At 54.7% G+C, this 23,944-nt stretch overlaps 2 protein-coding genes across 2 annotated transcripts; one reads left to right on the forward strand and one right to left on the reverse strand.

Annotated features, from left to right (window-relative positions):
• The first annotated feature begins 926 nt into the window (after window positions 1-926).
• Window positions 927-14,158, forward strand: RGS5 (regulator of G protein signaling 5). Its single transcript, XM_040610424.1, has 5 exons — window positions 927-1,059; window positions 6,342-6,452; window positions 9,211-9,272; window positions 9,393-9,559; window positions 10,078-14,158. The coding sequence occupies exons 1-5, from the start codon at window positions 1,016-1,018 to the stop codon at window positions 10,237-10,239; spliced, it is 546 nt and encodes a 181-aa protein (XP_040466358.1). The 5' UTR covers window positions 927-1,015; the 3' UTR covers window positions 10,240-14,158.
• A 753-nt stretch (window positions 14,159-14,911) lies between these two features.
• RGS4 (regulator of G protein signaling 4) lies at window positions 14,912-22,190 on the reverse strand. Its single transcript, XM_040610423.1, has 5 exons — window positions 21,951-22,190; window positions 19,358-19,462; window positions 18,320-18,381; window positions 17,322-17,488; window positions 14,912-16,784 (listed from the first exon to the last, which is right to left on the reverse strand). Exons 1-5 carry the CDS (start codon window positions 21,992-21,994, stop codon window positions 16,533-16,535), a joined length of 630 nt encoding a protein of 209 aa, XP_040466357.1. The 5' UTR covers window positions 21,995-22,190; the 3' UTR covers window positions 14,912-16,532.
• Between the last annotated feature and the right edge of the window lie 1,754 nt (window positions 22,191-23,944).

Below are 23,944 nucleotides of genomic sequence, written 5' to 3' on the forward strand. Positions count from 1 at the left end.
TCACTGGGGTTGCGCCTGCACCATGCCTGGCTGCTTGGCTGAGGCCGGGAGAAACTCATGCCATGGATGTCACGACCATAGGGAGGCACTGGCTCCGTGACTGCGAGTTAATGGAGTGACCAAAGAGATCTTCCCTGAGCAAACAGGAACACCCGTGTAGCACCCAAGCTTTAGGTGAGCAAGGGGCTGTGTCTCAGTGGGGCAGCGATGGGGCAGAGCCATGCAGGGAGAGGCGAGGGCCGGTCCTTGCTCAGGTCCCGCATCCTGCATCCCACATCGTGGGCGGCTCCAGACTCGGCTGTGTGTTTTACTGCTCTGCAGGGGAGTGGAAAAAGGCTCCAGATTTTCCACATAACAAAATGCTGGGCTGGAATTCTTTTCGGCCTTATTAAAGCGTCACTGTCAGATAAATCAGAACCTTTGCTACGATTAAAAGATTTAATTTGTTTTACACTTACATTAAAATGAATTTGTTCTGGAGCAAAAGTCACTGTTACCCACCAACCGATAACCACTGTTGAAGCTGTGGATATTCTGACACTAACCACAGCCTTTAAATCAACAACAAGACTTCTTGTAAGCACTTTTATTTTTATTAAAGTGACATTTTGCACTGGGAAAAAACCTTGCTTGAATGAAGCATTTCTACCTGGCTCTTCTAAACACTGACCTGGAGCCTGATATGTCATTAAGTCAAAACTCCGTGGGCTTCCCAAAGACCCCCAAACAGCAACTTGGCCCTTCCAATTTGATTACCTGATCTCACCCCAGAAAAACCACATTTTTTTCCCCTCCACGTGAGCTTAGAGAGGAGAAAACAAAATCCAGAAGCCACTGGGGCCAGGGCCAGCTGCAGCGGGATGGACGGCATTGGTTACGGGGCTGGCGGGGGTCCAGCTCCCAGTGCTATATAGGGGTGAGAGAGGGGAGCTGGGCTGCAGACCGAGCTGCTGCTGCCTGCTTGAGCCATCGCTCACACTCTTCTCGTGGCTGAGGAAAACCACAGCCTGCCAAGATGTGCAAAGGATTAGCAGCGCTGCCCCACACGTGCCTGGAGAGGTGAGAGCGGTCAGCATGTGCCGGGGTGCCGAGGGGGGGCTGCCTCCCTGCAGCGCTCTGCTGGGGCAGAGAGGCTCTTCCTACAGCACATCCCCACGATGGACATCTCTCATGGGGACTGGGATCACCCAGCTCTGAACTGGGAGGGAAGGGAGGCTTGCTGGCAGGGGCTCAGTGGGATGCTGCAAGTGGCTGACATGCTCAGGGAGGGGGGCAAGTGCTGATCCAGTCCCAAAGTCTCCCCTCTGGATTGGGACCCTCTCTGTGATTCTGGGCTGCCCCAAACCCACCCCTCAACCTCAGCTGCTCCCCTGTGCGGGCCCAGAGCAGAAGCCCCTTCTCCTCAGATCTTAATATTTGCAAATTCTGGGGTGGATTGGGGAAGGAAAAAAGCAGGGATGCAGTTGCCTTTCTGAGGCAAAACCAGCCCTGGCTCCAAAGAGCCTCAAAACCCTCTTTCGCTGCCTGCGCCTCCCTTGCACACGGATTAGGCACCCCGGCCCCTCTCAGAGGGCTCGGCTCCCTGCAGAGCGCCCACCCTGCCCTGCTCCTGGCACCCATTCATTCCCCGCACTGCCCTCCAAGCCTGCCCGGGGGTGCTGGTGCTTCCCAGGCTGCTCCCACCCCTTGGGAACCCAGGCAGGCTCCAGCCCCCAGCCCCTTCCATGCTGGTGGAAACCCTCCTGCGGAGCTGGAGGGGCTTTGGAGGGGGTCTGGTGAGAAGCAGAGATGTGAGGGAGGCCACCGCACACGGTGACAGGGCACTCAGTCCTTGGTAACTCTGTGGAAGACTTCCCGTGTGAGTTCCCCAGCAAGGGTCTCCTTGCAGCTGCAAATGCCTTACTACTGGTTTTTAGAGAGTGAGGGTGGCATTCACTGTTTTGGGGGGAGCTCGAGAGAAGTCCCCCCTTGTCAGCTGAAGCTGCGCCACTGGAGGCTGATGCTGCTGGCACAAAAGCAAGGCAAATCCCCATCAGAGGCATGAACACGAATGCCTGTGACAATTTCTTGTAACATGCTTTTTGGCCATCCTTACAGCCCCATGCTCACCTTGCCTGGTCTGCAGCCTCCTGCGCCACAGGCAGCTGAGCAGCACTCTTCCAGATGTGGGTAATCTCCATGTTTCTGCTCTGCTGTCATCTTCCTTGTCACTCTTCCGATACTTTCTAATCCTAAACTAGTTTTTTTCCACTGCTGCCATGCTGCTGATTTCGCTGATCTCTGTTATGCCCTCAAATCCTCCCTCTTGAAGGCAGCTTCACTTACACGTTTATACACAGAGCTGGGACCCGGTTTGTCCCATGTGCATCATGTTGTGCTGCTCTGTGAGGCATTTCAACAGCTGCCGGTCTCGTGAGACCCTCCTGCAGTTCCTCACCACTGGTCCCCAAGTGCTGTACCCTGGCAGCGCAATATCTGCTGCTCGGCCATTGACCCCCTTCTCCCCATGCGAGTGACACTTCACAGCACAGTCCCAGCCCGCGCTCCCCAAGGAGTACACCATGTCCCCTATGCGTTGTGGGCTACCTTTTCCATGCCGTCATCCGTGAGATGAGCTTCCCTCCTGCAGCTGCCTGGGGTCTGGGGAGCCCATCTGGGGTCCCCTGCAGGCCCAAGGGGGCTGGTACCCCAACTCTCCCCAAAGCACGTGCTTGCTGGCCTTTTCAGAGGGGGCTGATAGGTTCAGAGGAATCTCTTCCTACGGCCAGAGCTGCCTTGACTGCTCTCCAATAGACCATATTTGTCCATGTGTCCACCACAGCTCTCCGATGCAGCTGCTGCTGACTTGCCCATACAGCATCACACTCGCAGCTTCATGGCTCCTCACATCCCACCTGGCGCCTTTTTCTCCCGAAGGGGCATTCCCTCTGGCACCCGCCTGTCCTTGGGCACAGCAGCAGCTTTAGCTTTCAGCTGTAGCTTTAGTTCTTTGAGCTTCTTTTTTGTTTTTAAAGCTGGAGTCTCTCCTGACCCTCCTCAGCAGCCTTCTCGCTCCTGATGTGTTTGACAGAGCCCATGTTTTCATTTAGTGCTTCTTGGAAGTTGTTTCTCAGACTTTTTCTTGGCTTACTCCCACATGTTCTTACACTTAAGCTTCCACAGTTTACGGTCTTCTTGCTTTTCCTCACTCAGACATAGCTGGTGGCTTTTTGAAGGATGCCTTTTTGTTTATATCTGCCTCTTTTACCCTGCTGCTTAGCCTTTGCTGAAACCTTTCTTGAAAGCTTGTAATATATCTGCTGGAGGATGCCAGGATGATGCCTTCAAATAGTCCTTCCCTCCCACCAGCCTGCAGGCACTCAGCCCTCTGGCTGTCCTTTTTGTTCCCTTTCTACAAGCTTCCTCAATGTCCGCCACCTCCCCATATTTCACAAAGGCCGCACAGGTGACTACTTGCTCGGCGGGAGCTTCTTGCTGCTGTCCCCACACTGGCACCCGCGGGGCTTCAGCAGGGTGGGCAGCCACTGATGGTCCATCGACAGCACCATGGGATGGAGCCATCCCAGGAGCCCCATCGGGAGCAGCAAGCAGGGGGACTGCAACAGGAGTCCAGCATCAATCCAGAAGACCAGGCTGGGGAGAAGCCTACCCACAGCACAGCCTGAGAGAAGGTGGCCCCAGGGCTGAGCTTAAATGGAGCCCCCAGCTGTGGGCAGGGTGTGGGGCTCAGCTGGGGCTGCTCCAGGGCCATTAAGGCCCATTAAGGCCTTTGAGCCTGACAGATGTTGGCCGTAAATCACTGTCAGAGGGTGGGGATTGGAGAGAAAAATCTTGAACAGGTCTAAGTGTTACCCCGCAGAGCGTTTGCTGCTGTGTGAAGCCGCTGCCAATGGCACCCAAACCTTGTGTGTGTGTGTTGGCCTCATCCACACCAGGGCAGGGGGATCCCCTGGTCCTGCCCAAACAGTGACAGAGTCCTGGCCCTGTCTTCCCACCTCCTTCGGCTGCTGTGTGTTAGATTTGGCTCTCGGTGCCGCCCCTGCTCCCAGCACAGCCCACGCTTTCCCCCTGCCTGCCCAGGACCTCCCGGCATCCACCGTTCTGGCTTCGGAGGTGGGTGAGCCCCTTCGCCCTTGCTCTTCACCCCTGCCTCTGCCAGGCAGCAGCTCTGCGATGGGACACGTAGTCCAGTCTCCTGAAGGGACTGTCCCTGGTGCACAGCACCCAGCAGCGGGTTGGCTGTGGCGGCGTCCCTGGCTCTGCCCTTCTGAGTGTTGGGTGATGGCAGGGAGAGGGACACGGTGGCAGGTGGTATTTCTGCCCAGTCCCTCTTGGAAAGACGTTCCCTGAGCCCATGCATCCCATTCCCTGTGGGGAGCTGTGGACACAAGCACAGACGTTTGGGAAAGCAGAGCCACGGGAGAGGCTGTCCTGCTCCATCAGCTTTCCTGGGCACCCTCTGCACCCACTCGTTGCTTCGGTGCCAACAGGGCTGCAGCTCCTGCCCATGTCACCTGCTGCTCCTTGCTGCAGCTGTGCCATCCATGTGGGTCAGGGCTTGCTGTGGGGGTCTCAGCATGGCAGTGCCAGCCGACCGGGTGCCAAGGGGCACCTGAGGCTTGCAGGAGAGCCAGCCCCAGGCTCTGGGCATCAAGAGCCAGCTCCAGCCTGATGCATTTATCTGCATTTTGTTTATTTGTTAGAGGGAGGGGAACGAATGGTGCATGACAGCATCCCTGTCCCAGAGGCACCTCAGTGTGGGAGCGTGGGGACCTTGTCACCTTTTGCCTGAGGTCCTGGTCTTTCCATTCATAATTCAAGTTTTCTCAGAAGCGCAAGCAGCAGAAGCCATCCTGTAGCTGCTGTTTTCCATGAAAACAGTTGGGTGTCTGGATCTGTGCTGCTCATGCTCTACCCCCACCACGGGGGTCCATGCAGACCCAGGCTGGGCTGCTCGCTCCGGCTGGCCCCGCTGCCCACTCCCGTGCAAGGGCAGTTGTCAGAGGCAGGTTTCTGCCTGCGCCCCCCGAGAAGTGGGGGGCAGCCAATGTAGCAGCAGTCTGTGCTGGGTCTCAAAGAATCACCCAGGGGGCTGGCAAGTGGAAAACCAAAACACAGGGGGAGTTTTACAAAGAGGGAAAAATTAAAGCAATGGAAATGAGATAGCAGACCTAGCAAGGGAGCGATCATCCGCACAGGGCTTGTGACAACAAAGAGCAGAAAGGAGAAGCTCAGTGAGCCCTGAAGCTGGGGAGCTGCAGCCTGGCTTTGACAGCCGTGCCACGGTGAAGGCACCAAGCCCAGCCAGCCCCTGGGGAGTGGTGTGTCCCCTCGCTCTCATTCACCTCTTGTGCCAGCAAGATGACCTGGAAGCCACCAAATGTTGCTGTGCTGGGGAAGAGTCCTGCCCTGCAAAGATGGGGCTGGGGCGGGGGGGCTGTCTGTTTTCACCCCTTTATTTCTTCAGCCTTATGCAGCACGCTTGAGTTTGCTTTGCAAAAGCTCAGTTTGCTCTTGCTACCACCACCAAGCTGCAGCAGAGCAGAGCCTCCTCGGTGGCTTTAGATGCTCAGGACCATGTTGCAAATTGTATCGCATGGAAGGGAACACTGTGGGAGGCAGCTGGACCTGCTGTCAAGCCCCAGGAGCCCTCTTGTTTCCACATCTTCCCAGTGGAGGTGGGGGGCATGGCCTTGGGGCAGTGGTGACTGGCGCTCAGCCTTTGGCAGGCAGAGCACTTCAGCTCCCGAAATCCTTCCTTCCCCTCTGCCCAGGGAAAGCAGCACCCAGGAGGTACTCTTTTGCAGGAGACTTCCTGCTGCAGATATAAGGCTTATATATTACTTATATCTATATCTATCTCAGGGCACCCTGCTCCAAATGCTGTTGCCAGCATGGGGCTGGCATGGGGCTGGTGGGTGCAACATGGAACGGGGCTCGCTGCGGGGCAGCAGCCCAGCACAGCATCCTGCACAGCTCCTCCATCTCCTCACCAGCATCTCCTCCGGGCTCATCACTATAGAAACTGAGTGCTGCACACGTGTCCCCTAATTCATCCTCAGAGCAGCCCGCCAGCCCTGCTGATACAATTATCTTGGCCACAGATGAGGACAAAGCAAAGAGATCAAGATCAAGAGCTGCCACTAATTCTAAGTGCCTGGTTTGAATTGCCTCAACCAGGCGCCTTTACAGTATTAGGGTCCATTTGTTCACGTGTAATTAATTACACAGCTTTGTAGCTCACCAGCAGCTGTGCAGGGGTCTGTGCGGGCACAGGGCAGAGACCACCCCTGCTGCCCCAGCCCGCTGCCTGACCTGCCTCTGCTTGTCCCCTCCTGCAGGGCCAAGGAGATCAAGACGAAGCTGGGCACACTGCTCCAGAAGCCTGACTCGGCCATTGACTTCATCGTTCCCTACCCGGAGAAGCCAGAGAAGCTGCCCAAGGTCCAGAAGTGAGTACTGCTGCACTGGCATCTGAGCCCAGCTGGAGGGGTGGGTGCCAGCCCCTCTGGGGGGCAAAGTAGCTGAAGCCCCGGCTGTGGGTGGGCACAGCAGGCTTTACACGGCAGGGAGCCCATGGCACGCTCCTGGTGACCTACCGGCTAGGTGCAGGCTCGGAGAGTTATGTCAGAGCAGTGGGAGATGTGTCAGGCAATACAGCTCTATGGAAACCAGATTTCTCATGGAAACTCTATTTACTTTTGATGAGATTTCACATTATTCGGTAGAGGTTTTGCCAGAGGCATACGACACTTGGCTTTCTCCGGGTCACCTGCCTCATCCCAGAGGTGCCAGCCCTACAAAGCCTGCTGGCTTCGGGGCAGCAGCGTGTCCCTGAGCTGGGTGCACAGCCCCATGGCACAACACCTGGCTCTGGGCAGCTCCATCACGATGGTACCATCTCACCTTATCGCCTTTGTCCTCAGCCTCTGCTCTCTGGCACTGAGCTGATTTAATGACAAAGCAAAGCAGAGGAGAAGCTAGAGGCTGATGGGCTGTGCTGCAGGATTAACAGTTCGAATGAGGCAAAATAAACCTTGAAAAGAAATGGTAGCTTAAATCTAAAAGCAGGATGGCTTTCTGGATGTAGGGTGATGGTCTCACCTGGGGTACCTCCAGCCCAGCCTTGGGCAGCTCAGCCAGCTGCCTGAGCTGCTGTCCTGGCCACTCCTCTGCCACCCCTCAGCCCTGCCACCACTGGGTGTGTGAGACTGTCCTGGGAACACATGCCCCGGCCCCAGGGAGCTGCTCTCTGCCCTGGACCTGCACCCAGACACACACAGTGCTGGAGGACCCAGGTCTGACAGCACCCAGACTGCCTAATGTGCCTGCGGTAGGAGAGGCCGGCTGGCCCAGCTCATAGCACCAGGAACAAGGGCTCATCTTGAGGGACTGATGTGGCCATGTCAGGACAAAACCAGGAGAGGCACGTATCCACTCTTCGCAAGGCCAGGTTTCTATTTCCACTTTAAAATCACAACCCTGTTTTACACCAGTCCTTCTCCCCACATTCCCCTTCAGCCCAGGCGGTGTTACCCTGTGCTGTGGTCACTTTGGTGGCTGTAGCATGGGGGGACGCCTGTCAGAGCAGTGCCTGCCGCCCCGCGAGAGCTGCCGGGCCAGGCAGGGTGGGCATAGCCGCGATGGATGGAGCATTTTGCACTTGGTTGCTGCCAAGCCCTGGATGCTTCTGCGAAGGAGACACATTTGTCCCCATTACCCATCCTTGCAGAAAGCTGGAGAACTCTCCACTGGCCAGAGGAGTTGTCTCCTGCACTGCACCATCGTGCAGCCTCAGTATCACTCACCCATCAGCATCTTGCTCGCAGTTCATATCATCCCAGGGACATTCAGATCGTGGAAAAGTTAATTTGGTAGTTTCCAGGAAATCGGGATTGTGTTGGGTTGCTGCAGCGATGCTCCTGCTCATCAGGCCGGGGAGACCCCTGCCAGGAACATGGGGGTAGGGAGGGATTTTGATCCTTGATAGCAAGTGCAAATGCAATTTGAGGTCCAGAAACTGAATGATCAGAGCCCCCATCATGGTCTTTACCGCTGAGTGCTGGCGATTTGATGATGAGTGAGGGCTGGACACCCAACCTGTGCCAGTCTTGCATTTCTGCCATTCTCTCCCCTGCTGGGTCCCCCCGGGCAGGGCGGCTGGGCAGGAGCACCTCCACTTGCCTCAGAGGCACCGCTGAAGCACCAAGGTCCCCAGGACTGTCAGGCTGTCCTGCCCTATGCTCCCTCCCCGGCCGCGGGGATGCTGTGCCCACCCAGAGGGTTTCAGCCCTGCAGCAGCAAACCAAGCCTGAGTGCAGCGCTGCGGGTGGCGAGCGGCCACGGTCTGCAGCCAGCCCAGCGCTCCATGGCCCTGGGGGCTCCCCTTGCCTCCAGCGCTGGGCATTGGCCCCCGTGGGCAACAGGACCCTGTGCCCCAGGGCAGCTTGGGCGAACTCCTTGAGGCTTAACAAAATCACAAACAAAAAAACCCCACAAAGCTCTTTAGGTCATATTTACAAGCGTTGCATTTAAAAAAAAAAAAAAAAAAAGGAAAAAAAAAGAAAAAAAGAAAACCCACGCAGATGAAAAACACTGAAGGTTTTCACTGGGGAGGGAGGGAGCTGAGGCCGGCGTCATGCCCCGCCGTGGGGCGTGGGAATGGGGCGGCTGGGTTGTGGGAGTGGAGGGGTGCTGACCCCAGCCCCAGCAGTGCAGAGCTGGAATGATCCAGCCCCCTCCGCCCCTCCCCACCCCCCGCAGCAGGGAGCATCCTTCCCCACTCCAGCCGGAAAACATAGGGATGCTTCCCAGCTGCCTGCAGACACCCCCCCGCCCCGCCCCCCCCCCCCCCCCCCCCCCCCCCCGACTCTGCTCTCCTGTGCATGGGTGCTGGGGCAAGCAGGGCACCCACGGCTGCAGGGGGGGCTCACTTTGCAGTTTGTCCATGTCTCTGCTCAAACACGGAGGAATTTGCCCACCCAGCCCCATCCTCACCTTCCTTGGCACTTGCCTCTCCCCAGGAGGAGGGTACCCGTGCTGTGATGCAGCAGCACCCTATAGCCTGACCATCGTCCCTGCTCTGCAGCAGTCTCCAAGGCCTGTTCATCCATTCCTCCCCATTTTTAAAGGAATTATTTAAAAACCTGGAGCCCAGACCAGGGCTGTGGGGTGAGCATGGACCACCTGGGCTTTCTTTACTCCCTTCAGGCCATCACCGGAGGAGGCTCTGCAGTGGCGTGATTCCCTGGAGAAGCTCCTGCAAAACCCCTGTAAGTTCACATCCCCCTGTGGTCACGTCTCCCCACCCAGCATCCCTGCCAGTGCTCAGCAAGGGCTTGCCCCCCCCCGGGATGGCTGGTGCTCAGCAAGAGCTCGCTGCCCCCCCACAGATGGGCTCGCCAGCTTCCGCACCTTCCTGCGCTCTGAGTTCAGTGAGGAGAACGCTGAGTTTTGGGTGGCCTGCGAGGACTACAAGAAAACCAAATCCCCTGTGAAGATGGCAGAGAAGGCCAAGAAGATCTACGAGGAGTTCATCCAGACCGAGGCACCCAAAGAGGTCAGTGGCTGTGGGCCAGGAGATGGGAGCAGGAGGGATGAGGCTGCTGCTCCAGTGGCCTCCATCCCAAAGGAGAGCGGTGGCTGCAGGGCACCTTGTACCATGGCTGAGGGACTCGGAGGGCTGCACCCTCAGCAAGGGGCAGCCCCATCCCCACGTGCTGCACTCCCACCCCACACAGCCCTGGTGCCCCCTTTTACATGCTCAGCCTCTGCTGGGCTGTCTCCTGCTACAGGCATCTCCAGCGCATGCCTGTCCCCCTCTCCCCACAGAGGGCTTACGTTAATCGTAAGGGATGACAACTGACAGTAATCCTCCTTCCCCGGTTAGCTTTGCTGCAGGATAAACCTCATCCTGACAGATTTGCCACCAACAATTCCCCCCAGTAAGTGAACCTGCTTCAGTCCCTCCCCTCGACCTTCGCGTGGTTGTTGGTAGGACAGAGCAGGCAAGGGGAGATGCCATCACCCACACCTTGCACAGGCAGGATCCCCATCCCTCTCACACTCCCATCACAGGTGAACATCGACCACTTCACCAAGGCTGTGACCATGAAGAACCTGGTGGAACCATCACCAAGCAGCTTTGACATGGCCCAGAAGAGGATCTTTGCCTTGATGGAGAAAGACTCCCTGCCCAGATTTGTGCGGTCGGAGTTTTATCAGGAGTTAATCAAGTAGCAATGTGGCGGGGCTGTGCGAGACGTTCCCTGCGGGCGGTCTCACTGCTTCTGTCTAAACACCTGCCCCTTCTACTGCAGCTGCTTTGCTTTCTTCATACCACCCTAGAAGAGCACCCAGCGGCGTTGCTAAACATCTCCCCCCGTGCTTTGGACTGCCAGATGTCCTGCTGTTTCCTCTCTTACAGTCTCTTTCCTCTCTCACAAAAGACCCATTATCAGAAATCCCTGGTGATCCTCACTGGGTTTGGGACCCAGAGGGGCAGCAGAGCAGCCCCAGCCCCGCAGTGACCAGGAGCCACTCGGGCAGCCGGCACGTCCCTGCCACTGCAGGGCTTGGCTGTAGCCAGTGGCTCTGACACGCCAGCTCTGCCTTCTGAAGACTTCTTAGGCCATAACATTTCTGAAGACTTCTTAGGCCATAACATTTTTTCTCCCCGTTTTGCACATATCGCTGGTTCAGCCCAGGCTCGCTCCCTCCTCCCGGCTTCCCGGGCTGTTGCTGAGGCTGCGCAGGGCACCCACGGCTGGCTCTGGCCAGCAGCACCTGCAGCCCCGGCACGTGGGGTAGGGCATGTCCACCACACGGCTGGCATCACCTCACCTTCAGAAAGCAGCCGATGGGCTGTGCAGTGACGGCCGCAGGGCAGTGACAGCAGTGTGGCAGGGACAGTGGAACGGCAGGGGTGGCTGCATGGCGGTGCCAGGAGCCGCACGGCTGCGTGCCACAGGTGACCCCTGGCTGGCGTGAGGGGTGGGCAGAGCGAGCCTGCAGCACTGCTTCCCCAGTTGCTTCCCACTAAAGACAGTAAGGAGGATAAACGAGATCTGTCTGTTCAAAACGCTGGGACTGTTTAGCAACCCAGACCTCCCGCTCGCTCCAGCCGCTTGCATGACGTGCTGAGCTCGCAGCCCACAGCCCACACCCGTGTCCCCTGTGCCCAGCTGGTGGCTGCTGGTGTGCTTGGACTGCAGCTTCAGGTGTTGCTGCAGCGGCTTCTTGCTCCAGTTGCTTCTCTCTGCAGTAGGCACGCCAAAGCGATACTTCTGCACAAACCCAATCGAGGGGCATCAGTTAGAGGAGGGAGGAAAATCATAGTAGGGGAAAAAATGCTGCAATCGCAACTCTTCAGATCCAATTAAAAATATATATATATATTCAAAACAAATCCAAAAAAACAAGCCCAAACACAAAACCATTATGGGAAATATGAAAAATAACCCCCTGCCTTCTTGAACAGACAACGAACTCTGCTGAGTTTGTGTAGCCTGCATCTCTCCTGTCTCCTCCCGTCTGCCCAGGACGTCTTTCCATAAGGCTGGCTCTTAAAAAGACCAGCTCTTTTGAAATGATTCAAAGCCAGCCCACTGTTCACTACCAGAAGAAATGACATCTGAGGATGGGGCGAGGGTTTACGTGAAAGGCAGCTGGGGTCTCATGTCAGCCTCGGGGAGAATGTGATGAACGCCCGTTCCATGGGGCCTGGACGTTTCGTCCCTGCGATGGGTTCCTGGTGCAGCACCTGCAGGGCCATGGCTTGCAACGAGCTGCTTCAGCCGGCAGCCTGACAGATGTCGGCAAAATAACAAGTGGCCGTGCTCCCAGCAGGCATCCTGGACCAGCCACCCCCCTCCGGCTGCTCAGCCTCAACTGCAAGTCATGAGACTCCATGCGAAATGCAATAAGATAAACAACGAGTTTGCCAGCCTTGTCAAGACTTTCAAAAGCTGATCAAAACCCCACCAGCCCCAAATATTTATGCATTGTCACTATGGCGATGAAGAAAAATACATCCTGAGCTGCAGGAAGTGGGCTGCATTTTCCAGGCAGGGATGGGGAGGCAGGGGAAGGATGGAGGCCATCACAAACGTGGCTTTTTTTTTTTTTTTTTTTTTTTTTTTTTTTTTTTTAAAGTCTGGAGCAAATGGCCTGGGAAAGTCAGTGTTGGAGCAGCAAGGGGTGATGATCGTGGGGCAGTCCCCTGGGGTGAGCACATGGGGGCGGCCCCAAAGAGCCCAAGGGAGCCCACGAGCAGCAGCAGGGTCCTGTCAGAAGGGCGCAGGATCCCCTGGCAGCACCCACTGCCCAGAGCTGGTGGGCAACAAGGGGGAGGCAGGAGCAGGGCTGGGCATGGGCTGGGCTGGGGGGGGATAGGGGGCTTGGCTAACCTTTCTGCTGCACGGTGCTCCCACTGCCTCCGCCCACATGCGCTCCCTGCACCCTGCTAGCATCTCCATGAATTGGTGTTGATGCAAGTGGGTTCAACATGCTCAAGGTCCCTGTTTACAGCGTGACCCGTAGGAGTGGAAAACCTGACAGGCTCCCCTGCAGAAAGACCTAGATATTTCATTTTTACTTAATCCTATTTCCAGATACCGTCACCCATACAGTGAGTGTGAGTTTAACGCACAGTTAAATGCCAACACTGACACCACAGAGGTGGGGTTGCTGCTGGAGGCTGGCTTGCTACACACCACCAAAACCTGAGATGTTACTAGCTGCAACAGCAACGTGTGGGGCAGGGCGAAGGTGTCTAGGTATGTATGTGCCAAGAGGAGGGGTGGAGGCTGGAGTCAGGAGAGATGAAATAGCTCTATTAGAAAACCCTCCCCAGCTCGATTTCTGCTAAAATGCTGGAAGCCTACTTTAGGGGATGATCGTACAGGTGCCAGTGATCTACAGGGTGGCCATCAAATGTGGCCTCTGAAGTGTTTTGGAGCTCTTGGGAGGTTGTGTTTGTGTAGAAGGGTCATTTGGCTAATTACTCGGGTGGGTTCACCCCTTGCCCCAGAAAGGCGGCAATGCCTGTACCCACCCCATGGCCAAGCTTTCCACAGGCCCAGAGGTATTTACTGTTGGGCTGATACCAACCATCATATTTCTGGTCAGAAATACTTCATGTATTTTATTACACTTTCTCTCATAAAAATTGGCAATGTATGAGCACTACACACACAACATAGTACACCTGTATCCCTATAGCCATATATAAGTATACACACACACATATATATGTACTCCTAACATGGACATCTGGATCCCCAGTGAGTCAGAGAGTCAAAAATAGGAGTTTCTGGATCTTGTGTTTGAGGTCCGTCAGAGAGATGAGCGTGCGTGGGTTTAGTGTGGTCCCAGACCCCACTGAGGGAAACCTTGGCCATTCACCCAAGCGAACGTGAAGGTGCATCTTCCAAAACATCCCCTGAAACCACCCTGTGCCTGCGGCCGCTGGGTGCCCATAGCTGTGGTGCATCCCGGTGCCCGAGCTGGTGCAGGAGGCAGGTCTCGTGCCCTCCAAGGGACTCCAACCCCTGCCGTGGGGCAAGGCAACCCCACGTTGCAGCCAGAGTCCCAGGCACCAGGCGCTGCCTCCGTGCCTGCCCGGTGCCCTCTCCCCACCACGGCAGCAAGTGCAGGAGGGCTCCCTGCAGCCACATCCCCTCAGATTAACACCGGGGGATTGTTTGCTGCATGTTTTCTGGTTACTTCAGTGACCCAGACCCTGGCACCTCAGCGGTCATGATGTGCATCACGCAGCTGTCCCCTGTACGCTGAGGCAGGGCTTTGCTGGCACTGCCCTGTCCCAGTCTCGGGGACCACCAAAGCCTGCAAGGCAGTGGGGGGGAGCTGCCCACGGGGGGCTGAGGGTGTCCTAGGGCTCGCCCAGGCTCCCCCGGTCACTCCCTGCAGGTGCCGAAGGCTGTGGCCAAGGGCTGGAGAGCGGTCAGGAGGTGGGCATCGGCTCCTCACACCCACGAGCAGCAGGTTTTCATCACAATGTTCTCCATGTGATTCCCACTGGAGATCTTCACACGGGGAGCACATGGGGCACTGGTGTGCACTGAGGAACTGGTTGTGTTAACCCATATTCATGTACCACTCAGTAAACCACACATAAACATGTATTTCTGCTACTGTCTTAATGGACTATTCCTTTTGTCTCTGCACTGACGGTGCAGCGTTTCCTCACCCTCTACGGGGCGTTCCCCAAACTTGTGCCCAAAGGCCCTGGCAAGTCTGGGAGCTTCTGTTGTAACAGACGTGGTGGTTTCTCAGGAAACTGAAAATGGAATAAAAACATCACCCCAGAAGGCAGAAGAAACTCTCCAGTGCCAGCATGGCAGGGGCACCCCCAGCCCCGCTAGCAAAGCCAGCTCCGGCAGCAGCTGCGGTGCCTGCAGGGGCAGGGGCTGAGCACAAGCCAGCCCTGCTCCCCGCACGCGCCTCTGCACTCACGAGACCCAGGCCCAGGGAGGGGTTGAGCTCTGAGCTAAAATGTGTTCCCCTCCAGAGCTCCGGGTGGGAAAGCATTTGCAGCTGGGAGTTGCTCCTCTATGTTCCCCCCTCCAAGGCTGTCAAGGGGGTCTCATGCTCACCCCAGCCCCTTGGCAAGGATGGGTGCTCCCTGTGCTGACCGTGCTGTCAGGCACGGCAGCATGGACCCCATACAGCCCAGCATTCCCCAGGCTCACAGTGCCGATGGTGTCTGAAGGATAACAACAAGATGAAAAGTTTCATCTCTGAAAGGTGTAATTGCTGTTTCATCTTTCCATAATTTAAAACAGCCTCTGAGCAAAGCCATTCATAAAATTACTTTTTATAGTAACGTTGCCTGATGAATTGGATCTCCATGCATTTTCTGAGGTTCACACAACGGCATTTTAGAAGGGTCTAATGCAAATATTTTTATTTAGAATGTATTCATCATTAAGTATCAATACAGTTTTTGCAATAGTTATCAGGTTCCCAGTACCAGGGGAAAGTAAAACATAGCCACATGCTTGGCTACGTTCAGAGCTTTAGCAAGCCTCTCCATCTTTTAGCTGAACATGCAGGGTGGTATGTGTCAGCACAATTGAATAAATACAAAATAAAGTGAATTTTAAATGAGACATTTCTCTGTGGGCCTGGAAGTGCCTACTGGAGAACCACAGCCGCCTCCTGCCATTTCAAAAGCCCAGCGTGAGAACTGTTCTGGGCTGGGATGCAGAGCGGGGAATACGCAGTTGTCAGAGCAGCAATATCCAGCTAAGGAGAGACCAAGGGCTGGGGGGAGCATGATACCTGGTACGGCAGCCCAAGGCAGCAAGCCCTGCACCCATTCCTTGTGCCTCCAGCTGCAGGTCAGTGTCAGCCCCAAAGCCCCCAGTGACTGAAAAGTAAGCGGCCGTCTGGCAAAACCCAGGATCGGTAACAAGACTGACACATTCCTCCAACCATCTTCAGGAAAAAAGTGAGTCATGCTGCTACTGAAATACAAACTCACATAAATAACATTAAAAAAAAAAAAAAAAAGAAAGAAAGAAACAAAGACATTGTCAAGTACTCCTCAAGCAGGGCTTTTCCTCCCCAGCTGTTGTGTTTGTGGTCTTGCTCCCTCACAAACTGCTCCGTGCAAGTCAGGGCAGGCAAACCTGAACCCAAAGGGCACTCCCGGAGTCAGTAATACACCCCTGCCAGGCTGGGGGACAAGGAACGTGCTTCTGTTCTGTTCAACTACAGTATTTAACCAGGGAGCACGAAGGACTTGATTACTAATATATGGAATAATGAACCTCCTCCAAAAGAACAGCTCTGTGCAGCCCTAGGAAGGATCCTCGGCCAGCATACGCTAGGTGCTACAGAGGGAGCAGCAGCCAGAGGGGAGAGCTTCCCTGCGATCCCTGTGGCCGAGAGGATGGAGGGAGGCTGAAAAGTTTTGGTCTCCTCCCTTCAAAGAAAGAGTAGGAGCTCTCCCTGGGTCTGATTGCTGTGCTGCAGCACAGCCCGGGTTCTGAGCAAATACTGACAGTCTAGCCATTTGGGAGCTCTACAAACACAGCTGAGGGCCACAGCGAGTCCTTTACATCTAAGCTTTTTGCCAATTAGAAAGGGGAGATCGTGGTCCCAAACGCTTCCCTTGGCTTCCTCTTTCCCCCGCTCCCTGCCAGGTGTCTCACGGCGACATGGCATGCCTGGTCCCTTGGCTGGGTAGCGCTGGGTCTGAGCACCCGCGGCCCTGCCGCCCTCCCGCGCCCGCAGGGCTCGCCAGAAACAGAGCGGCCATGCAGCGCCTGCACCCAGCTCTCGCGTCAGACACAGGCTCCAGGGCTCCTACGCCGACGGAGTCAGAGGAGGGTTCGCTACACAAACTGAGCCTGGCTTGGGTTGCAAATGCTGGCTGTTGCATGACATGGGATACAACTGGGACATTAGACAGGTATTGGAGACAGCTCTGATGCTTCATGCCGATGAATGCCTTTGCCGCCATATACTCTTGCGGGAGCCCAGCCTGCTCCTGCCTTGCTGCAGGCTCAGGCGCACTGAGAGATGATGTTCGAGTTGCAGTCTAAGGTGTGAGTGTGGCTCCTTTTGCAGTTTTCAGGCCGGCAGCCAACACCAGGTGGGCTGACCAAGTCCAGGTAGTAGGGGGACTTGAGGAAACGGCGGTAAGAATCCTTTTCCATGAGGGTGAATATTTTCCTCTGAGCCTCATCAAAGCAGGACAGTGTAGGCTCCAGCATGTTGTGGCTCGTCTTCTCCCGTGTGCATGAATCTAGGTTCACCTGTGGGCCAAAAGGGACAGCATGAGTAGGACCTGTCCCAGAAGTGGCTACCACAGGAAAGGGAAAATCCCAGCATCTCTCCACCAAGTGTGCTTCAGCCGTCCTTGGTGGGCAGCTGTCTGAAACGGCTGTTTGACACCCCATCGCCCTGGCAGAGTCTGTGCAGCTGGGTACCAACTCACCTCTGCTGCCAGCTGAACTGCCAGGGGGACTGACACGTACCCCCCTGGGATGCAGCCAGCCAGGAAACTAGAACAACTGCATGGGAGCAGCTGGAACACCGGGAATTATAGTCCCCTCGGGCTTCTCCCGCTTGAGTGTGCATGTGAGATGGCCATGTGGTTGTAACTAAACTCACTTTCTCTCTATCCAAGTTTAATACAAAAGCAATACAAAGTACACCATTTCCTTGCTAACCAGCAGAGAAGCAGCACCCTGCAACTCTTGTGAAACTACCGGTCTCTACTTCCCCGTGCTACTGGCCTGGTTCAGAATTTAGGGTGACACCTTTGCCCAAGAAACGTTCTCTGCACATACCTCTTTTGTTGCCTGCACTGAGATGAACTCATCATAGATCTTTTTGGCCTTGGGGCTGAGCTTGGCCGGTGACTTGGTTTTCTTGTAGTCCTCACAACTGACCCAGAACTCGATGTTTTCCTCACTGTACTCAGATTTGAGAAAAGCACGGAAAGCAGCCAGTCCTCCTACAGATTGTTTAGAGGAAAACCAGATCAGGTAAGAGTGCTGGTTCCCGGATAGTCGTACCCCTGGGCCCCAGCAAACAGCAATTCTGGGTTCCCCTTCCCAGAGCTGAATGAGCAGCTCCCTGGGGGCAAGCAGTGGCGACAGCCGCCTGCCTCCGTGGCAGTCGCTCCTGCACGCGGAGGGAGGCTGGAATTCAGACTGTCCCCATGGGGATGCCACACGTGGGTCCTGCGGAGGGAGGCTGGAATTCAGACTGTCCCCATGGGGATGCCACACGTGGGTCCTGCGGAGGGAGGCTGGAATTCAGACTGTCCCCATGGGGATGCCACACGTGGGTCCTCAGCTGAACACAAGCAGACTTGTGCGTTCCCAGGAGGCCCGGAGGAGACAGCCAGCACACGCCACGGAGTCTCAGGCCATGGGAACAAGGCGAAGGAAAGCTCAGGAAAACTCAAGGCCATCAGTGTAGCCTGGAACCAACGGGAAGACAAAGTCTCCCATGGGCTCAGCTGCAAACAGCGTCTCTGCTTCTTGGTTCTCGTTTAACCCGCTGTTAACTCGTGCTGCAGCCTTGTCCGCCCCTCGCACAGGGGCTTAACCAGCTGCCTTCACAAAAGGGACAGCTCGGCAGTACGGCAAAGCCCGACTTACGCTGGGATTATCCCTTGGATGTGACCAAGAGGACGCTTCACCACCCCTCCCCAAGGCCTGTGGGGCCAAAGCAGCTTCTGCATGCTGCTAAGAGACACGAGACAGTGTCCCATGCCCACTCCAGGGACCCCTGACAGCACACACACCCTGCAGGCAGCAGAAGAGCCCTCTTTACTTACTGTCATGATGGATCAAGTTTTCCAAAGAGTCTGCCCACTTCCTGACTTCCTCTTGGCTAACCCTAAAAGGAGACAAAGGGAGAAGCATTGGGAAGATTTAATGGGAGTACAGAAGGGACAAATTTGGGTTTTTGCTCAGCACCACTAATCTTTTTCGCTGATTGTTCTAAGAGCGTACACGAGAGACCTAGAAGAAAACGTCTGCTTGCTTTACAGAGACCTCTGGGGATCCCAGATCTAATCTACAGGAATTCTGGTTTGCAATCCCTGTCACCAGCCATGGGCTGGAAAGGAATTTTCCTGGAAAAACTGTTGGGGTCTTTGTGTTTATTTTGTGACTGGCTGCACGTCTTGCTGGGGCATGGACCTGGGGTCACGCTTACAGGTCACATGAGTGAACTCCAAAGGGACGATTTCTTTAACCTGTCAGGGAAACAGCAGCTATATTGAAGAAAAAGAGGAACGTGGGAACTAGAAACATATGGGGAATGTATGAACACATCCTGCATTCATCCCCCCCCTACCATATCAGAACATCCTAGGGCTCGTTCTATTCCAGGAGTATACCTCAGCCTTTGGAGTCCTCCTTGGAAAGAACACAATCTACTTGCATCTCAGTGAGAGCAGTGATACCCTGACAGGCTGCTCTCCCTGTTTTCTGTGCCAGTACCTCTGTGCAGCTGTGTGGACTGTTGCACAAATCCAGCTCAAAGAGACAATGACGCTGATTCTGCACTGTGTGAAGTTGTGCTGGGTCTTGTGATGGTGTTATTCCCCTGCGCAGCAGGCTGCACAAGGCTGTCCATGTGCACATGCATACTGAATCACAGAAGCGTTGGCAGAAAGGAACCTCCAGTTCAATCTTCTTCATGGAAAGGGACTATCAATACCTGAGGACTACTGCCACACAAAAACCCCAGTGTTCAGGAGGTACTGGGAAGCAGTAGCAGAGATGCTAATGAAGTTCAGCTCAGTGAAGGAGTAAACAACATGGTGCAACCAGCCTGGGCTTAACTGCGTGGCAGCATCTGCTCTTACCTCTGGCTTGAGGGTATTTTCTCCTTCTTGCCCTGGGAAGAGCTGTAGTCACAGGAGTCCGACTTCTGCAGCAAGAAGCCCAGACGATGCTTCATGTCTTTGGCACTGAAAGAAACAATTCAAGAACATTACAACTCCCTCTGCAGCCTCCTCACCCACTATAAAGTCCTTCAGTGTTACTTGGTGACACAAATGCAGGTCTCTGCTTGTGACTCCAGTGCTGACTTTCTGCTCCTCACATAATGCCCATTTCATTTACTAGACAAATACAAGAGCCAAAGAAATCATATTTTCACGTTAAACAGCACCATTTTCTTGCTGAGAGGGTCACCAGCCTGGAGGCAGGGCTGACAAAGCGGGAGAAGCTGCTCTTTTCCTACTGTTTTTTGCAGTTAAAATATCGGGATAGAAACGCATCACCATGCTGGCAAATGTGTTGCTTCTTGGGCTGATTTGCCCAGCTACAAATGTCTGGTTCTTACCCCCTTACTAATCCTTTCCTGCAGCCCTTGCCACCTCCCCACCTCATCCCCCACCCGCAGGAGCAGCAGGGCTGTGCCAGGCCACCCCTAGAGCAGCTGCCTGTGACACCGAGGGAGGGGACGGAGCGAAGGGCTCAGGGCAGGACCCTGGGGTGACAGCAGGGGACGAGCCAGAGCTTCACCACCACTAGCCCATGCTGATTGCAGGCTACTCTCTTGCTCCACAGCAAGCTCCTCCGAGGCTGCATGCTTACTTTTGTTCTTTCCACCGTGCTTAGGACAATCGTTGCCTGACAGCAGCACCGAGATGTGCAGCTGGTACTGGCCTCAGCATCCCTCTGATGTCCTTCCAGTTTAAGGACAAAGGGGTGGGTAAATCAGTCCTGCCTGCTCAGGGGTGCAAGCCCTGGCCTGCCACAGGGTGCAGCAATAGTGAAAGCAGGAAATTCCTCTGCTCCGCAGATCAGAGCCTGGACAAGAGCAAGAGGCTGTGCCGTAGGGCTGAGCCCTGGCAGCTGCTCAGCCTCCCAGCACTGCTCTTTGCTCCAGCCACAGCATCCTGCCAGCAATCCCGGCCACATCTTATCTCAATGCTTGCTTGAGCTCGTGAAGGCTTCCTTAACAACTCCAGCACTAGGGTGAGGGGGAAAGAACCTGACAGCTTCTCTAGAGCAGGGTGTGCATGAGCAGAGCCAACATCCAAACCCTGCCCGGGCAGATGTTGGGCACCCTGAGCTGTCTTGCTGCTTGCCCAGGAGGAGACCCCTCCGGTCTGCAGGGAAGCAGCAGCAGTGGGAAACAGGACACTAGTGCTTGCAGTGAGCCCCGCAGCTTTCTGGCAGAGAGAGGCATTTTCTTGGGAATCCTGGAGAGAGATGGTTCAAAGATGTGAACTTTTTCTTTCTTTTGCATTTGCAAATGCTCTCCCCCGGCTCCTGCAAATGTTCCTGCAAATTGAGGGGGAGGGTGTCAGTATTTGTTCCTCACATTTTCAGCACTTGTTTTCAGATCCACCACAAGCAGGGAGCTTTTTCTCCCAGATGGGAGCAGGCTCAGTTTTTGTTTGTATTTTTCCAACCCTCTCCCATAGCACAGCCACTGGGAAGCAGCCTCAGGGCTGCTCCTGAAGGCATGAGCAAGAAGAAGGATTGTGCTGCGCCATCAGAGACCTGTGCAAGTTTGCACAGACTGGATGAGCAGGGAGTTCTGTGGGGCCCGTGCTGTTCTGGGGGCCCTGGGCCACCCTGCTGGTGGTCTCCAGGCCCCATAGCACCTGAACACCCCTCTGGAGAGCTTATGGCCACCTTGCAGGAACAGTGAGCCCTTCACACTGGGCTGTGGGGAGGCCCAAGGCCATGCTTGGGGGTGCACGGGCTCAGCAATGCCAGCACAGGGATGCCTGGCTGGTACCGTGCGCTGGGCTGCGGCTAGATCCTGCATCCACGGCAGGGGTACAGCTCAGCCCATCCTGATCGGCACCGCATGATGGGGGTATGGCCACACCAGCCCCATAGCACTGTGCACCAGGGGTATAGCATGACCTGGTCCCTCACCATCAGCCCACAGAGCTGGGGGACACAGGCAGACCCCACACGGGCTGCTGCCGCATCCAGATCTGTGGTGCCCTGGGCTGGCCCGCATCCCTGCCCTGCCCTGCCTGCTGGCGGCCAGGTCTCTGGTCCTGCCAGGCTGGGTTTCTGCATTTGGGATGTGTTTTGGGGAATGACTCTCAAATTTTCTTATATCCTGTCTGCCTTGCTTCACCCTCCAAAAAAATCAAGAAAAGAAAATTCAGCAGAGAAAGGATTCAAAGGAGAAAAGGGATGCAAAGCTTTCAGCAGAAGCAGAGGACAGGAATATCAAAATATAGCAATGCTTGTTTTGCTGGTGGGAAGGATGGCTTTAGAGTTCCCATAGTTCAAAACATTTACGCAATTCTGCTTCTGAATAACAGAAAAAACAAAAGCCTGTAATCAATCATTTGTGTCTAATCTTACAAAAGAATCAGAGCTGAATCTGCCACTTCTGCTTCAGACACAAAGTGCAGTAAATACATCGGCATATCTCCAGACTTACGAGACCATTAATAGATGCTCAGAAACAAACAGTACCTTTTTAAGCAAGTGGCTGGCAGCGCAGCGAGTCCCTTGCACATCTTGCTCCCGAGGTCGGTTCTGTATTCCAGGAAAAACAACAGCGCAGGAAGCAGCAGAGGCTGTGTGCGGGTCTTTCGCTGTCTGCAGAATTCAGTCTCTCCTCTGAGCCAGCTGCGCTGCCTTGGCTCTGTTTTATAGCCTAGCCCAGACAGCCCAGCAGCACTGGGTGACCCAGTCAGGAGTCAGCACAGCAGCAGCACCCGTCCCCTTTTTGCCCACCCAAGAGGAAGAGGGTGACGTATAAGTCAAGACAAAGGAGTGAGTGGGACTGAAAACCTTACCAGAAATGAAGCTTAGTGTCTGGCTGCAGAGGTGGATTCAGTTAAAAGGGCGGAAAAAGCTTCAGGGGCTTTCCTCTATTACAAAAGGTGGAATGGCACAGATAAAAGATGCTGGAGACTTTCAGAGTGGCAGAGATAATAAAAAGGGTCAGAGAATCAGATCTGAGAAGTGAGATGAGCTTTGCTGGTTCCTCTCTTCATTTTCCCCTTTGCTCTCCCCAAAGCAACCTGAGCAAAACAAGGGACAAGAATTTTAAACATAAAACTTCCTTGCAATCCCAACAAATTCAGAAACCAGAGCTCTAAGGAAAGAAAAATGTAAATTCACCAGGCAACTACCCAGGCAGATGACACTGTCCTGTTTTATTCTAGAGGCACATGGATACGTGCCTTTGGTGAGGCTGAACATCACCTCCCCCCCCCCCCCCCCCGCCATCTCCCCCGCCGAGGGGCATATCACTATTGGAATATAAAATGTGTGTCTCCCAGCAAACACATATTTGGGGACAGCTCATGTACATGTGTAGGAGAAAGACAGACAGGAGGCTGACAGCACAGCTGCCATGGGTATATGAGTATCGCTGCTTCTTTTACCTTCCTTCTCAATTTGTGTTCGCCCCTAATAAAAAAACAGACTGTGGGGCTCAGGAGTCCCCGAGTCCCCAAGGGAAGATGATTAACTAAATAGACATAATTGTGCCTGTCCAGAGAGGACTTTGTGTCAGTGTTGAGGCTACTCTGTGTGAAAGGATGAACCCATAAGACACCTGGCTGTGGGGATGTGTGATGGTGACTGCGCTGCCTGGGCTCTGCTGCAGTCCCAAGGCAGAGCAGAATGACCCCAGCTACACCATTTGTCCTCAGCTTTGGAGGATGCAGAAGGCAGTTGCTCCTCCAGAGAGAGAGAATTGGCTGATATTTATTGAGTTGTGGCTCAGCACAGCCTGTACCATCATTATAGAAGAGGGGAAAGCTTTGTGCAGACGGACATGCATATGGTCTGCTGCACGTCAAGCCTTGCTCCTGCTATGCCGTAAAAAAGCTTCAGTTCAGCAGCAGGCTGTCTGCCCACGCTACCCAATTCTGCGCTCCCTCTCCCCAGAAACCTTTAACTACTTTGCCCACAACCTGCTGAAGTCACAGGGTGAGCTTTTCCTTCCTGTGTCTCTAGAGCCTACAGCCAGCACCGCAGACAACCTGAATCCCCCACCAGTTTACCTGCCTTGGCATACTGCATCCTCCCAGATCATTAACTGTGCTGAAAGGCAACGCTCTAATTAACTTCAAAATGCTTTTCTATGAATGTGACTGTCCTGACGCCAAACCTAAGGCAACATGCCTGCAAGTCCTGCACTGTCTGGATTAAAAATGAGCTCTGGCTCAGGGGAGCGTAAAACTTTGACTGAGTGAAGCCCCTCGTGTTTTTGGTAAGAAGCGACTGAGCTCTGACAGAGTTGGTGCCAAAGCTCTCTGATGCCTTCTGTTTAGGAAGAAGAGAAGCCAAAGGGTAAAATATAGCCACCAGGAAAAAAATCTTAACCAGTTAATTAATTGCTAAATATTTCATTTAATTTTAATCTCAAACTTGTGCAACATTACTGCTGTTCATGGCCAACAGCAACATGCTCATTCAAGCAATTCAAGAGCTCAGCTGGCCGACACAGTCAA

This window comes from Falco naumanni, chromosome 11 (assembly GCF_017639655.2).
Source record: "Falco naumanni isolate bFalNau1 chromosome 11, bFalNau1.pat, whole genome shotgun sequence".
NCBI lineage: Eukaryota > Metazoa > Chordata > Aves > Falconiformes > Falconidae > Falco > Falco naumanni.